This window comes from Trematomus bernacchii, unplaced genomic scaffold, assembly GCF_902827165.1.
Source record: "Trematomus bernacchii unplaced genomic scaffold, fTreBer1.1, whole genome shotgun sequence".
In the NCBI taxonomy this organism is placed as follows: domain Eukaryota; kingdom Metazoa; phylum Chordata; class Actinopteri; order Perciformes; family Nototheniidae; genus Trematomus; species Trematomus bernacchii.
The window spans coordinates 4139418-4155271 of record NW_022987739.1 but is presented as its reverse complement, the minus strand read 5'-3'; the positions used below and the strand labels follow the sequence as shown (position 1 = coordinate 4155271).

Below are 15854 nucleotides of genomic sequence, written 5' to 3'. Positions count from 1 at the left end.
CTGTCTGCTTTATAGTTTAGACTCAACAGACCAGTTGTGCAGTTTCTACTAACCATTTGCTAAAGGGAAATACAATCTTTCCGTTAACTGACTCATTCCACAGAAATACTGTATATGTTCATATTCTTTTTTCCAAACTAAATAAGTTTTTGCTTCATGTACCAGTGTATATGGTCAAGCCGTAGGCAAACTCTGTGTTGCGTAGGACGGTTCCCCTCAGGAGTATGTGCTCGTTGTCCAGCAGAAGACTCTCTCCTCGCCAGTGCATCTGGCCTCTGAAGGTGTACAGGCGATTGTTTGGCTCCTCACAGAGAACGACACCTGGAAAAATCAAAATTGAATGCGCTGTTTCTTAAGACAAGTAATGCAAGTCTTAAAGAAGTTTACTCGTCTAGTTTTAAATGAGATTTTCCTTAATGGAAAACATTTATTCACCATCAAAGGCAGCAAGGGTCTCCTCTGAGGGGTGGGAGGTCAGCTGGTTGTGTGTAGCACTGAGCGCCTGCCTGAACTTGAGATTACTCTCTCTGAATGAAGAAAATAAAAGTTGTATTAACACTTAATAGTTTAATCATGTACAAGAGATAATGATGAGAAGCTAAGGGAGTATGCAGTTACACGCATAGATGAAAATGTGGAAATGTCTTTACTCTGAAATAACCCTTAAAGCACTTCCGTTTTAAACTTGTAACAAAAAGTAGTATCCATTTGTTTTTGATATATTACTACTAAAATGTGTATATTTATCATAGTGACTACATAAAAACAGGCATGTTATCATTACATGATGAATTAAATCCTTCATTTTCTACAGAATAAGCTTAATAGAGCAGAAAGAGTTTCTTACCCGTCGATATCTGCCGTCTCTACATAACAGAGACTGTGAGGTTCTGAACTACACAGGAGGAGAAGGTCAGCCTGCGAGGAAAGAGAGAAAACCGATATTTATAATTTAAAAGTTTAGCAGCTCTAATGCCGACATTTCTCACTTAAAGTTATAAAATATGCCACCTAAAGGGTAGGTTAACAATTTATTCAGATTCATTTAATATTTCTGTTAATGTAATGTTTCATCATTTAGAAATCTCACAGGGATGACTTGGTCTTTGTGGATCTGCAGCACATCTCCCACACACACATCCTTCCACTGCGCTCTGCTGAAACTGAGGCAGGACAGATGAGGAAGGAGCAAATGGGGAACAAACAAAACAAGCCCTTTCATTTTATAGAATTTGCTGTTCACAAATCTACAATGCTACCATGTATACATACAACACAAATTAACAGACAGAAGTGTAAACAAAATACACTATCACATTTTAAATCACCCTAACCCAAATTGATGCCATTTATTATAAATATTAGTATGTTATATTATTGTTAAAAAACGCTTACTTTTTATCGATAAGTAAACTCTTGACATATGTGACTTTACCAGTACTTTACACGTTTACAGTGTAGCAAGTCTGTACAGGCCTTTGTTACGTGCCGTAGTGTTTGTGTGTGTGTGTGGCCGTTTCTCAATCGCGAGGATGCTGGCTTGGTAGCACAGCCGAGCCGAGCATCTTGCTTCAGAAGCAAGGCAAGAATACTTCCTGCTATTCGGAAAACGAAGAGAGGAACAGGCTAGCAAGTGTGCAGGTGTGCGTCATATGAGAGGCCCCGCCTTACATCTTCCGCCACAGATTTGGGGAAATTGGTCCATGCGCAAAGCATTGTGGGGATTTTAAGGACGCGAAGTCTACTCATGTGCAGCCTCGAAATTTCCCCCAAACCAAGGACGCGGCCTCGGTGGAATTCCAAGTATGCTGGAGATTGGAACAGTCCTTCGGCGGCACTCGATGACGTAGCATCCTTGAAATATTGGCTTGGAAGCCAATATCCTCGCGATTGAGAAACGGCCTCTGTGTGTGTCTGTCTCTCTCTCCCTCTGATTCCCCAGGTGCAGCCTGATTGTCCCCAGGTGCAGCCTCTCCCCAGGTGCTCCAAATTCCCAATCAGGGCCTCCATATAGGACCGGAGGAAGACTGCAGTGATTCCCCATTTTTCCTTCTCTGGCTGCATGCGTACAACCTGTGTTGTGTAGATCAATAAGAGATGTGCTCCTGGATATGGGACACTAGTTTAATGTGCAAGTTAGCTGGTGAGCAGCCCGTGTTCTTTTCTTGACTATTAAAAGGCCTGTTCGTGACTCCAGAGAACGGTTTCCTCTCTTTTTTCTCGTGCCTGGTCAACGTTGTGTTTTGTTACTTCCCTTGGTACCCCTAGATTTGGAGGGAACGCAACACCTTTAATTAAAATAATATACATTCAAGATCAATAAAGTACATTTAATCTGAAAAACGTATTATCCATTACTAGAAACAACAAAAATATTCTCTTCTTTGCAGCTCTCAAGCATTAACCACACTTTTAAGGGTAGTGTACACATCTTTTTTAAGTGATGTCTGAATCCCCAAGAGAAGACATATCATCTGGAGTGTAACACTCTCAGGGAATATACCGAGGCAACAGTATCCCTGAAGACGGGAGAAGATGTCATTAAGAGGTTGGTCATAGTTCATGTCTTCCAATAAGTGTGGAAAATGTTTTGGCCCTGCTCTAATGCACAGCAGGACCATATAGGGATTCACTCATTCACACTTCATTAGAGGTTCATTAGAGGGCCGTTTCAAACTGGAAGTCCTGAGAGAATAACACATCGTCTTTGTCCTCACCTCTGGGAGTCCAGTACGTCACAGGGTCGGGAGTTAATCTCAGAGTCGCTGCGCCTCCTCGCCTGGACCACAGATGGACAGAGTGAGACCCAAAAAGATAATGAGAGAAGGAGATAGAGAAGTGAGACACAGATGGAGAAAAAGAGTGATGGACAGGGAGCGTGTGAGAGGGAATGAGGGTGGCCGTGAAAGGTTGAACAGGAGAGAGGAGAAAGGAGAAACGCCATTACGGGGCTCTACAGTGACACCAGCTGGGAGATTTACACCCTCCACTAAATGATTAGTCAATAGAGAGGGGTCAAGCAAGCGTTTCACCCAGAGCTGTTAACGACCGTAACTCAGTGATGCACTTAACCAGAGAATTCTCCATGCAAAACATCACGCCTGCATTTAAAAGGAAAAGCTTTAATGATGGGAGAGAAAATTAATGCTACTGGGATGACTGGTTTAGTCAATGAGGAGAGGACAAGGAGTCAATGCGGACAATGAAGGAGAGGGAAGAGTGTGCACATTCTTAAGTGCCAGGTGCATAAATGCATGAGTGAGGCCGGTCGTATATTTGCGTTTTAAGATCTTGCATTTGTGTGAGTGAGGGGGGGATATTCCCCCTCCTTAGACTCCACCCAGCAGGAGAGAAAGGGTTACTACGGAGTGATTGGTGGTCTTACCATGTCGTTGGCAAGGTCTTTCAGCCCTCTCACTGACAGGACGATGAGAAGCGGGAAGATGGTGATGTAGAAAGGTATGGAAGAGATGACGGGGACACACTGGAAACCACACACAAGCATGGGGAAAACACAGAAGGGAAAGGAGTCGCACATACTGTATGAACCAAACGCACACAATAGACTAAACGGTCAAAAGCAGACCTTGAATTTAGAGGATTTCTGTCAAACTACACGAGGCAAATTTAAGTTAAGCGTTTGAAAAGCATGACATCCTGTTTCAGTTGAGGCTAATTTCTTCTCCTGAGTTTATTTAAGGTGTGTTGTTTCTCATCTACCCTCCTTTAAATTACAGTACTGGAATTACCCCCTCCAGGTACTAAACTCTACCAACCAGTCAAGTTGGAGTTTAAATCCAAGTGTAAAGATGATCACTTCCTCATTTATCTTGGAAAATGTCATAGTATTTGAATTCATGAGCTATGGCACAAACATGTTTTGTGACATAATGAATTTGACCATTAAAATCTCATCAGTTCAACCATGGGTGCAAGTTTACTGTATGTCTGTGACAAACTAGAAGAAATTCCTTTAAGGTGTTCTGAGACATCACATTCATGCCAATGTTACGTGCAAACCAAATACATTTGCAGAGCCGTAAGAAACATATCTACAGTTTTATTAGACTATTTCATATATAGCTGGATATGTATATCCCAGGTTGAGGAACATTCCATTTTCCATCCGTTTTAAGGGGGAACAAATATCTGGAATGGCTTTTCATACACAACTAAATAATGTACCTCAATTGCCGGAAAAAACATTCGACCGCTGTACGATAACGTTCACATTTTATGACTTTGTTTTGCCTCTTCCTGCACTGTTTATAATTTGTTAGGTCTGTGTATTTTAAAATGTTGCAAACAATACAATAAAAGAAACATATTGGCATAATTCTCATAACTTTGGATTGTTTGCACAATAAAAAATAACATTTTATCCCACAATATTATAAAATATAAGCTGCTCCTGTAAAATAACAATAATAATAATAATAAATAACATATTTTATAGATTGAAAGCACAAGAGACAGCGCGAGAGAGGCAGTCTGACCTGCATCACCACCATGAGGAGGAAGTAGAGATTGGCCGCTCGCTGAAACTGTTCGAACAGCGTCAGGGGCAGGAAGGTCAGGGGGGAGTACTTGAAGCTGCGGACCAAATTGTCCTGGCAACAGACACGAACAGCAGAAGAGAAAAACACAAGGGAGACGTATGTATTAGCACATTAACATGTGTCTCAATGTATCAGCATGCCAACAGGTGTTAGGTTACCGTGTGGAGGGGAGGAAGCACTGACTCACCGCATATCTCCCCCAGCGGAAGCACAGAAAGGATTTAATCTGTTTGTGTTTGTGATGCTTTCTGCTGTTCGCCCTCACCTCCCACGTGAGGCCTGTCACACACACTCAGAATCAGAATCCCTTTACTAGTCCCACAGAGGGGACATTTACGTAGTTACAGCAGAAAAAAGAACCACAGACAGCTTAATGTTACATATGTTACATGCATTAAAAAGTACTAAGTTATGATATAATAAAAAATATATGTAATTTTCAAAATACACATCCTGTAACAGTTCTTAGGATTTAGCAGCCAGGTATATATAGCACAGTTTTAACAGCATATATTATATATTGCACATAGTTGGTTGGTATTTAACAGCAAGGGGTGTTATTGTCTGTGTTGTGGTGTGTGTGTGGGGGGGGTTCTACTAGGGGCTGTGCTGGTTGTATAGTCTGACCGCTGCAGGAAGGAAGGACCTGAAAGTTAGCTCTAAGAGACATTTACACGCAATGATGTAATGTATCATTTACAGCAGACAACAGATGGATTTTAATATGCAGGCATAAGTAGTGTACTGCTGTTCACTGTAAATACATCTCAAAGGGATTATTGCATTGCCTATTCAGAGCCTCAAGAAGGCGAAGATGTCTCTAATAGCATCTGGTGGAGAAACATGATGCCCCTATAGTAGATTTCAATTGAGATAAGAGATCACATGCAGGCTGCTTACGTAAATATAACACTGCTAATTTGTGTAAGTGGCTGAGAATGTTAAAAGTTGGTTTCATTTTGAATAAAAAAAAACGCTGATACCTCTATTGTACCTCTAATGATTCAAAGTCAACAGTGAGATAAAGCGACAGTGAGCAGCAGGTGGAGAGTAACAAAATATGAAATGGAAGATATCAAAGGAAACGTACCAGATTCAAATCCTTCCATGGAAATGATGCAGAAGAGACGCTTGTAGACTCGGGTTATGAAGGAGACAACAGAGTGATATGGCTGCTTGTGTCCTTCTAGTTAAAATCCTGGTAACTCATTACACTGTCACCATGCTAACATGCATCAGACAAAAGGCTACAATATCAGTATGGCTGTCCAAATCAGACTTCCCTACTAGTTGTAACTTTACAAACCTTACCCATCCCTGATTCACCACTCAAACAAAATGTCACTAAAAGTGAACAGAGGCAACTCAAGGCTTGTTTTCTTTATGATGAAATACTCAAAGATGTAACAACTCCTCTGGCTAAATCTGCAGGAAGTTGGATGAGCAATCCCGACGAGAGACAACTGAGGCTGCTCAGATCCAACATCTGAATCAAACCTGCAAAGGATTAACGTGGAGATAAATCAACTGTAATTGATGACACACCATTTACCTCTCAAGCAATACATTTGTCAATTAAAACCCAAAAAGGACATTAAAATAGTATTTTCTCATTTATAAATCTTTTTTGTAAAGCTGTTAGGAGTGTTGTTGAAATGAACCATAAGCAGCAGATTATAAATAACACACACTTACCTGCGTTGTTAGCTAGTGCCATCCATGGGAAGTGTATAGTACTAGCAGCCAGGTGACAAAGCAGAACCATCAATCATGAAGCTCTACTGTCCACCGCTGTAACACGGTTGTTTTCATAACCATTATTCAGCTGGTTTACATAAAAGCAAACCCGCTCCACGCATCCCCCTCTTCCTCTGTGTGCTTCAGGCCCCGCCCTCATCTCGCTCCCAGGTAAAGGCTCAGGTATCGCACACTGTACTCCCTGTGCACCTCACCTGACGAGGGGAAGAGGAGTGGAGGAGGGGCGCCTAGACAAGAGAAGAAAAAGCAGAACAAATCACTGAACTGTTTAGGTTATTTTATGCAGCTATGACAACGACAAAATGTTTAGTCTTTGGAAGCAAACCAAGATTGAAGATAAACTCACAGGGTTAACCTTTGTAACTAACAAACGGTGTCACGGAAAGCCTTTTGTGACAATATGGTAATCTGGGAGTATTGGTTTACAGGAATGTACGACACTATTCAGACTGAGCAGGCGTGACAACCACTGGTCTCACTCACTGCTTTTTTTGGTCCATTTTCCCACAATCGCTTACTAAAAATGATAATCATACTCTAAATAGGAATCAAATGTGTGCAATAAAGAGTAAATAACCCTTGGATTCAGTCTAGTAGTTGTTTGTATAAGCAAGAGCCCCAGACCCTATTAACAGTGTGCGGTCAAAAACACTCAAAAAGTGAAATTAAAGTGTTACATTAATCTGTGATGTACAGTACTTTCAGATTAGTAAGAAACATTGAATTAACTTTTTTAAATACTTACTACTACTAATACTTTAAATAGCATATTTGAATTAATATGCCCTTAAAAACAGGATCTTACGGAACATACAGTATATAAAGTGCCTCAGTTAAGAAACTGGACAACATGCTGTAGTTTCAAATGTGCATTCTTCATGAGTCTAATGCCACCTGGTGGAGGGTAGCACCCACTGCAGTTTAACCATCAGATGAAGGTCACAGGGGGTGAATTTGACAACAATAGCACGTCTGAAAAAAAAGGAAGCTTACTGAATGTATAGGTTCACTAAATGTCAGTTAAATGTACTATTTGTGGTTTCATATCTTTGTCTCTTCTCTTCCCACAAATGCCACATATCAACAGCTAAAGGTGTGTATCCTACGTCTCTACGTCTCTAGGTGTGTGTGTGTGTGTGTGTGTACTGTATGTGTGAGCGTGTGCATATCTAGGGCGATCTTTCCTATCTGATGTTACAGCTGTCTGTGCAGCACAGTGGTTAGGGAGATGAACCGATGGTGCTCAACAGGCCAGGCTTTTCCACCACAGTTTAACCGTTGCTCCCTTCATGGCTACCTCACATTAAACACACAGGAGAATAGGCCTTTAAAGCCTGTGGGGGATTGTCAAATGTCTACTTTGCAAATGTGGGGGGAAAGACAAAGGATAGCTCTAAATGAAACATGTATGTACTACACATTTCATTCAGTAATTTAAAATAACAAAAAAAATACAACCAAGCCAAATAGAAAACATTAAATAACTTGACATATTTATTCAAATAGCTTTAAATATAAAAAACTGATTCAAAAAGATCTGATGAATAAAATGCTTAAATAAATGCTTTAATAGTTTAAAACAATACTGTCACATTGAAAGAGCTGTTACTCTCCTGATAATACTTGATGTAAAGCACCCTTCCTAATATGTTCCAAATGTAAGAGATGGGGAACACTATCCACAGTTCTTATTTGCAAAAAACAATATATATTTATGGTATCATATTGATATCTTTCAAGCCTGATATGATGTGTTCACTTCATCACTTATTCGGATTCGCATAAGAAAGGGACTTCTTCACAGTAAGTCGAGACAAAATCATTTCTCACAGGAATTAACACCTTATTACAGCGAGAGACTTAAAACATTTGATCATATCCTTTAAATTATGCGTAAGCCACATGTAGGACCCTCGTAGCTGAAAAGTAAATACATATAAACCATGTGTGTGAACAGTTTGTTTCTGCTAGTGCGTGTAAAAAAAAAGTAACTGGCAGGTCAAACAGTATACCTTAAGTTACATTACTCGGCCAATAGGAACTGAGCTCTGTTAAAATTAGTAATAATTCAAGGTCACATCAAGATCAACATTCTCACCGCAGCATCAAAAGCCAGTGAGAACACACACAAGAGGAAAAGATGACGAGTGCTACTTCCTCATGTTTTGATCATTACAAAATGGAAATAAGAGCAAGCTGTTCAAACATGTCATGTCAGTAAAGCACAGTGAGGTTTGTTTCTTGATTGTTATCACCGTGCTGTTGTCCACAAAGATTAACCAATGATCTAAATATTTTCTTTCTCTTAGGTTACCGTTAACTGTGACTTGAGAAAGCATCAAGGAGCACCGCATAATGTCACGTTTGAACCGCCTCATGATCAGCACTTTATACAAACCTTACACTCGAGCACGATCGACAAGACCCCACCCAAAACAGATACATTAATCATCTCTATGCAATGCATCACACAGCTAAAAATACAGGCCAAGTTTCCACCTCGTGCTAAATGTGAGCGGGGTTGTTCTCATTTGATTCTGTATCTCACAGGATCTGAGCAGTGCATTACCCTGACTTCAGTGAGTGTGAGAAAGCCCTGGTCTCTAGGAAGCTTCTTAATGCTCTTATTTCCCAGGGCCTTATATTACCGATATATGCGTGCAACACTGCAGGACCCTCAAATTAACTTCCTTTAAAACAAAAGAAGAAGTGGTAAACAGTCAGCCATGAGTTAAGAACGAAGTAATCAAGCCAGCAGACCCCTTTAAAAAACAAATTAAATAAGGGTTGACATGATATACATAGAGTGGGAAATGGGTTAAGATACAGCCAAAACAAAGCAGCGGTATTTCCATTGAAGTGGTGTTTCAATGTACAGCAGATTGTCAAGTAACATGGTAGTTTTTGGGTGGGAGTGTGTGTGTGTGTTGTGTGGAGGGGGGGTGACAAAACAAACAAAACAAGCCTCAAAGTTCACAGGAATAATGAAAAGACCTATCCTCAATAACCGAGTCATGTTGACAGTTTCTTACAGGTTTGGTCGGATGCAACTTGACTAAATCTTAAGGAGACGACTCCAATTTCTGTAGGAAAAGCATAAACAGTGTTCCTCTACTGTATATCGAGTACAAGGCATTCATTCAATAGTTTATAACCTTTCAGAGGAATCCTAGTGTGTTGAAATCACATCAAATTGACTCACAATTGCGTGAAGATAAGGTTTGATTGGCACTCCCTTTAACTACTGGAAAGCCTGAAGAGTAAATACATAAACAAACATTATACTTTAACCAGGAAATGATGGAAAATAGCTCAACACAATGCTTAACACAAACTCATTATGGATAGTAAGTGCTAGCAAAAGCACAGATTAAGAGGAATACTGGCTAAATGAAAAGCAAAGATATACAAGGTACATAAAAAGGGTATGGCCTAATCCACTTTTGAGATAGTCCCAAGTAAATACATTCCTGATATGTTAGCTAAACAATTATAGTGACCAAAAAAAATCATGCAGCCTGTTTAAATGTCTAAATAACAAATTCATGATCTGTTTAAAGATTGATGTGTTTTGTGTGAACACATGGGCTCAGTGTCTTATGCTGGGAAAGTAAGTGTTCAAACTATAGAGAAAGTATAATAATAAAGATTTGTTGATTTTGGTCTTTTAAAAAGGCACTAATTGACAATAAGAAAAGTGTCATTATAAAGTCAGCAGTTACCTTTAACATAGGCTTGCGGGGAAGGCCCACTGCATGTTTAGGTAACAAGCAGCTAAGTGTAGTCGGGAATGTCCCATAAGTGAGAAACGTAACTATTGTTACCAAACCTAAAGGAAATGTACTGCTCAATATAGATCCCACACATGCAGAGCAATCCTCTGCAACATGCAGTCAGGAAGTGGGGGGTGCCCGACAATGAGAAAGTGGCGGTGGTACAAATTATACAGGAATACCTTGATATACCACAATACTTTGTAAACAAGTTCATTGAAACAGTGACAATGAGTCAACCTCAAAGGGCACAGATAACGTCAGTGCTGCCAATGTTGAATAATTTAATAAATCAGTTCTGCATTCTTATTAATTCATCCCTAAAAGGTGAAACATTTGACATGTATAATACACCTGGAGGAGGAATAGTAATAAATACAACTTGTTTTCTGCTTCTTCTGATATTTGATGGACTCTTTTCAAATCTTGCGATTAGGTTTTACTCAAAGATTAACCTGACTGTTGGAACATGGTTGACTTTGGCATCTGTGGTTACAGTGAGTCAGACAGAAAATTCTGCTGGAGTTTTATAAAAAACACCGAGCAGACGATGCAGCTTCCAACCTGATGTGGACAGCCCCCAAACTCAGCAAACCACCGCTAAATCTAAACTGCAAAAAAAGTGATCTTATACAATAGAGTGTGGTTTTCCATTTCAGTTCATTTTTGAGTGTGGTCGTGCGATTCCGATAAGGGGTCTTCACAACTTCAGGGGAGAAGCCGTTTTGTTATGAAAGACGCAATTAATGTTTACTTCTCACTCCATTATGCACCTTTATTCCACTAGTAGCTGCAGCAAGCGTAATGCTGCAAAGTGATACAGTAATAGTTGCTACACAAAACGGCTCAAAACAAGGATGGAGGATTATTTTGAGTAATAATAATATATTTTATTTATCAAACACTTTCAAAGACGCTTTACAGAGGTACAAAAAAAAGAAGATACAAATATTTAAAATCGAGCAATAAAACCACATTTATCAAAAGGACACGGCATCAATCACATGTTAAAAGCTAGTCTAAAAAGGTGAGTTTTGGTCCGAATGTTCGGTCTTTAACCAAGTCAGGATTTCTGGAAAGAGACGTTGCAGTCGATTTGGCACCCTTAGCACCTCAAGGTAAGAGCCATGTGGTTATATGTTATATGAAAGAAGGCAATAGCTCACAATAACACACAACAAACCATCTAGATTGATATCTCTAAGAGGTATAATATGTATTTGGGGGATTTTGGGGGTGATCTCTCTCTCTCTTTAACATTAGTACATGTAACATTAAGCATAATAAGTTAAAAAATAACTGTCATTGTATGTTTTTAGGTCAACATAAACTCTTTAAAGTATTGTTTAGACGGATGGATAAACCAAAGGGATAGACCATGCCTCAGAGGAGGAATTAAAGATGAAGCATTTACAGTGTGGCAGTTTGCATAGATGTGCATGTACTGGTATCAACACCAGGTTGGGTATAGTAACTGAGGATATTAATGATGTGTTATAGTGCCATCAGGTTAAATCTTATTTACCTCATTAAATCAACATTGTTAATTAGGACATATATATATATATATATCCCTTTTATTTGTATATTATTTTACAAGATATTAGAAATTACTACTTTATTCATCGCCAATCAATCCAATGTATCCCAGGTTTTAATGCAAACCCTTTTGTAAACTCTGTTATAAGTACAGTATAGTAAATAAAGCTTCAACCGTGCACTGTTGTGCAGACAATGTGCGGATTAAAGAGCGAATCAATGTAAAATAGTTCAACAAAAACAAAAGTAGGGCAGCTGATCCAAAGTGATTCATTTCAGTATCACCTGTTGGTTTGATCGTGGCCACACGGTTGTCTTGGACTTCCGCTCTCCAAAGTGAAGTTGCGATCAGTTTCCACGGTATTACAGCGCGAGGAAACAACGCGATTGGCTGCGTGTCTTCAGTAAATGTGCGCACGGCCCCGCAGCTCTGCTTTCTTCAGCACCGATGAGTCTGTGATTGACAGGTAAGCGCAGTCTCAACATCCACACACTTCTTAATAACCGAGTGCAACGTCAAACTCTGTACTTAACTGTGTGTGTTGCAGAATTACAAGAAGCTCTCGCAAAGTGGATCCTTTCCTCCAAATCCTCTCACAGGTGGCATATCATTCAGGTCAGTGCGGCGGGTTTATCTCTGTAACACTGTCGAACATTCAGCATTGGTTTGTGGGAGACAAAACATTGCTGCTATCAAACTACTGGCCTACTTTGGCTATTTAAGGTTACTTGAGGTTGAATGTAACCATGTCTCAAAATAAATATTGGGCTAAGACACTTCATGTCATCTTTTCGGTTAAGCCGAAAATAATTATTTAAGTGGGGGCAAAAGTACTCAGATCATTCAGGTGGGCTACATACCACAATGCAAAACTTCACTAAATGTTAACATCCTGCAATTAAACATTGTGCTAAAGTAGCCTACTCATCTTGAATATTAAGTTTAATGCAGGCGAAATATTTGTGTTTTAACATAGCCAATTGAAATCGTTCATGTTATTGAGCTAGGGCTATTGAAAGACATGCAACATTTCATGTATCTGCTTTTTTAACTTAATGTTTTGTATTATAATCAATGACATTAGAATAATACCTTTATCATTTCCATAAAGTAGGTCTAACTCAAAATAAAAAGTTAAACATGTATTATTGTTAATTTGCACATTATATATTTATTAAATTAAAGGTTTTAGTGTCTTTTAAGATATTAATTAAGGAGTAATTTTTATAAAAAAAAAGTTGTTTAAACTTTTTCCTGTAGTGCCATGTCAACACCGGGGAGCCGTACCGGTCCCGGGGCCGTGGCTCCGTGTCAGCCCTCCTCCTCCTCGGTGGAGAGCAGCGGCTGCACGGAGCCTGACCCGGGCCTCTTCCTCCCGGTGACCCAGTCCTCCGTGTTGGCTCGACGCCTCCTGAATTTACGGGCGTACAGCAGCAGCGTGACCCGCCGCAAGAGGGAGATGATCCCCAACGAGAAGAAGGACTCAAACTACTGGGTGAAGCGGAAAAATAACAACGAGGCGGCCAGGCGGTCCCGGGAGAAGAAGAGGCTGAGCGAGCTGATAGTGGATGGGCAGCTGCTGGCTCTCAGCGAGGAAAACACCCAGCTGCGGGCTAAGCTGCTCAGCATGCATTACCACAGCAGCCTGGGTGCAGAAAGGAGAAAACCTGCTTCTGCAACATACAATGTGCCCTCATCACCTGCCGTTTTCCAGCCAGGGCTCTGGGGCAACAACGGCAGCAATGCATTTTCATTAGAGGACAAGATTCCTCGCTTTAGCTCAACAGGTGTGGGTGGTTTCAATCCACACAGTTCCCTCTTCTCACAAGGCTTCTCCCCCCTCTCCGGGCCCCGTGTCCTCTGTCCAGAGGCAGAGATGGATGCTCAGCGACAGGTTTCCTCCAGCGACGACATCTACAAATCCACCCATGCGTCTTCCCTCCGAGCCTTTCTGCCCTCACCTGACCCCCTCCACCATGCCTCCATCCGGTCACCTAGATCCTGGCTGCTGCCCCACATGAATCCATCCGCAGTGTGCAATAATTTCCTGCTGCCCTGGCGGTCTTCATACCTGCCCCCGCCGGGTGTCTACCCCGGCCTGCCTCTCTACATCCAGGAGAGACAAGGCCAGGGTCTCGGTGTGGAGGCAGACACCCAGCTGGGGGGATTAAAGAGCCGCTTCAGCAGACGGGATGCACCTCAGTCCTGATTGACGCTTATTACCGTTTATTTAGAGGCCAATGGATGCAAAACATGCTTTACATCTGGTCATTTTAACAAGCCTCAATGCAACAGGCCGTTCGATGTTTTGCCATTATGAGAAGAACATGCCAATTACAGTGTGCATATTTATCAAAATATAGTCTGCAGATAATATCAAATCCATGTCTCAAATGCGAATTTACTGCAAGTCAAATGTGTTTGTTCTGACTGTTGTATTGTAAGAATGAAAACAGCCCTGTCAGAAACCCAAAATAAATTTAAGTTTTCACTTTTTAATGCTACTGTAAAATAATAGAATCTAACAAAAATCATTCCAGTTTTTTTTGTAGCAAGACATGGGGTTGATTAGGGGTTAAGATTTAATGATGTGATTTTTTACGGTTTATATCTGCGGTGGAAAACATGCTGACAAAGCCAACGAAACTAGGTTGTTGTTGGCTTGGTATTCCCCTTTATCCCCACTGCGTGATTTCCCAGCTAAATTAGATTCAGCGGAAAATCAAACCGTTTATCTGTAGACCTCCAGCATCACGAGACCCCGCCCTCCATTGCATCTGCTCATATTTACCTTTATTTTAAGAAATCAATAAGAACATGTCCTAATGCGTACAATACCTTTTTTAAAGCAGTCTGCACTTACACATAAAAAACACCTCTCTTGAAAATGTTTCTTGAGGAAATATTGTTAGGAATACTTTAAGATCAGTAACCTATAGGTCCTTTAAAAACGCTTAAATGAATTCCAAAGTCAAAACAAATAAATAGCGTGATGCTCCAACATACAATTAATATCTGTTATTCCTGCAGCCTTTTTAAATAGGCCTATATCCATATAGATGCATTAATCAACATTGGTATGTAAAGGAACAACTAAAAGTTGTATTCCATCTTGAAAAGTCTTCTCTCTTGCCCTGTCACTCTAAAACAAAACAGCGGAGAAAGCCTACATTATTATTAACAGATCTTATACGTTTTGACATAAAGTTGTGTTCAAACATTCAAATGATTTGCTTCTTTCTGTTCTTATAGGTTTAGTTGTAGTGTTTGTTAGTTTAATTTAATTCCTCCCGGTTTTCAGGTCATATTCTGTAAGGACATGTTCCTGAAGCTACCAGCAGATGGCGCTACAACACAGTATTTAAAAACATGCGGTTTTTGTTAACAAATAGGACGACCTTTCTGCCCATTTTCTGTATGTATGAGCATATATTTGTATTTATACCTTTTTTTATATTTAAGATTTGCACGGATTTTATACAAACAAAAAAAGGTGAGTTGGAACAAAATATATTTTATCGTGGATTTTTTTTTTTATCACCCTACTAGAAAGGTAGTCATCCTTTTTTGGAAAGGTACTTGAGTCTTAAAAAAAACATTTTACAGGTTTTGTGCACAATCATTTGTAAAATAACATTGAACTTGTTATTGCAAAAAAAAAACGAAAATCTCTTAAACATGTTTTTGCTGTCCTATAAGCTTTGCAACAGGAATCTCAGGAAGATTTTATAAGACTTTATTGTGCGATTTTGAAACTCTCAAACACCACATTGTCGTCACATTTAGCTGTTTTCAAAGACAATAATCTATTCTGGGTCATAGTTCAGGAATACACTTTGTTTAATGTAAAATGGTGTTGAATTTGAACAATGATGTAATATACTTTCTGGTTTTTACAAGAAGACTTTGTTACAGTTACTGTACATACATCCCTCAGACGGAAAGGGGCATTTTGAATAAAAAGAAGACTGAACACATACAGGTGTCAGGGCAACATACGAGAGTTTGATTATCTCTTTGTAGTCGTACAGATCAGACTGCGACCTCTGTGCCCTATAACAACAATAAAGCATTTTCACATTAAACCCTGGTGCTTTCTTTTTCTAAATTGAAACGGCTTCAGCACATAACAGGAAGCAAACATCTAACTTGTCTTCATGTGACACTGTATACAAGTAAAAATGGGGGTTAAAGTCAAATGTAATGACAGAAGTATGTTGTAAT

The 15854-nt window shown here is 39.9% G+C and overlaps 2 protein-coding genes across 3 annotated transcripts in view; one reads left to right on the top strand and one right to left on the bottom strand.

Moving 5' to 3' along the window:
* The window catches only part of atp8b3 (ATPase phospholipid transporting 8B3), a 38113-nt gene that overhangs the window by 14204 nt on the left and 8055 nt on the right, over positions 1 to 15854 (bottom strand). Inside the window, exons 2-11 of the mRNA XM_034147645.1 lie at positions 6255 to 6544; positions 5650 to 6056; positions 4747 to 4838; positions 4497 to 4610; positions 3386 to 3484; positions 2718 to 2779; positions 1091 to 1163; positions 848 to 918; positions 436 to 527; positions 163 to 321 (exon numbers count right to left, since the gene is read on the bottom strand). Coding sequence (XP_034003536.1) covers positions 163 to 321; positions 436 to 527; positions 848 to 918; positions 1091 to 1163; positions 2718 to 2779; positions 3386 to 3484; positions 4497 to 4610; positions 4747 to 4838; positions 5650 to 5668 — 781 coding nt within the window. The 5' untranslated portion in view covers positions 5669 to 6056; positions 6255 to 6544. The remainder of the gene's footprint in view (positions 1 to 162; positions 322 to 435; positions 528 to 847; positions 919 to 1090; positions 1164 to 2717; positions 2780 to 3385; positions 3485 to 4496; positions 4611 to 4746; positions 4839 to 5649; positions 6057 to 6254; positions 6545 to 15854) is intronic.
* si:dkey-172o19.2 lies at positions 12082 to 15715 on the top strand. 2 transcript variants are annotated; one of them, XM_034147649.1, is made up of 3 exons: positions 12082 to 12096; positions 12178 to 12245; positions 12891 to 15715. In XM_034147649.1, the coding sequence occupies exon 3, from the start codon at positions 12895 to 12897 to the stop codon at positions 13837 to 13839; it is 945 nt and encodes a 314-aa protein (XP_034003540.1). In that variant the 5' UTR covers positions 12082 to 12096; positions 12178 to 12245; positions 12891 to 12894; the 3' UTR covers positions 13840 to 15715. The 2 variants fall into 2 exon arrangements, with proteins under 2 accessions (XP_034003540.1, XP_034003539.1); XM_034147648.1 differs by lacking the exon at positions 12082 to 12096 and having other exon boundaries at positions 12129 to 12245.

What these genes read in the sequence shown, in the direction of transcription:
- si:dkey-172o19.2 (XM_034147649.1), top strand. Translation starts at nt 12,895, where the DNA reads ATGTCAACACCGGGGAGCCGTACCGGTCCCGGGGCCGTGGCTCCGTGT.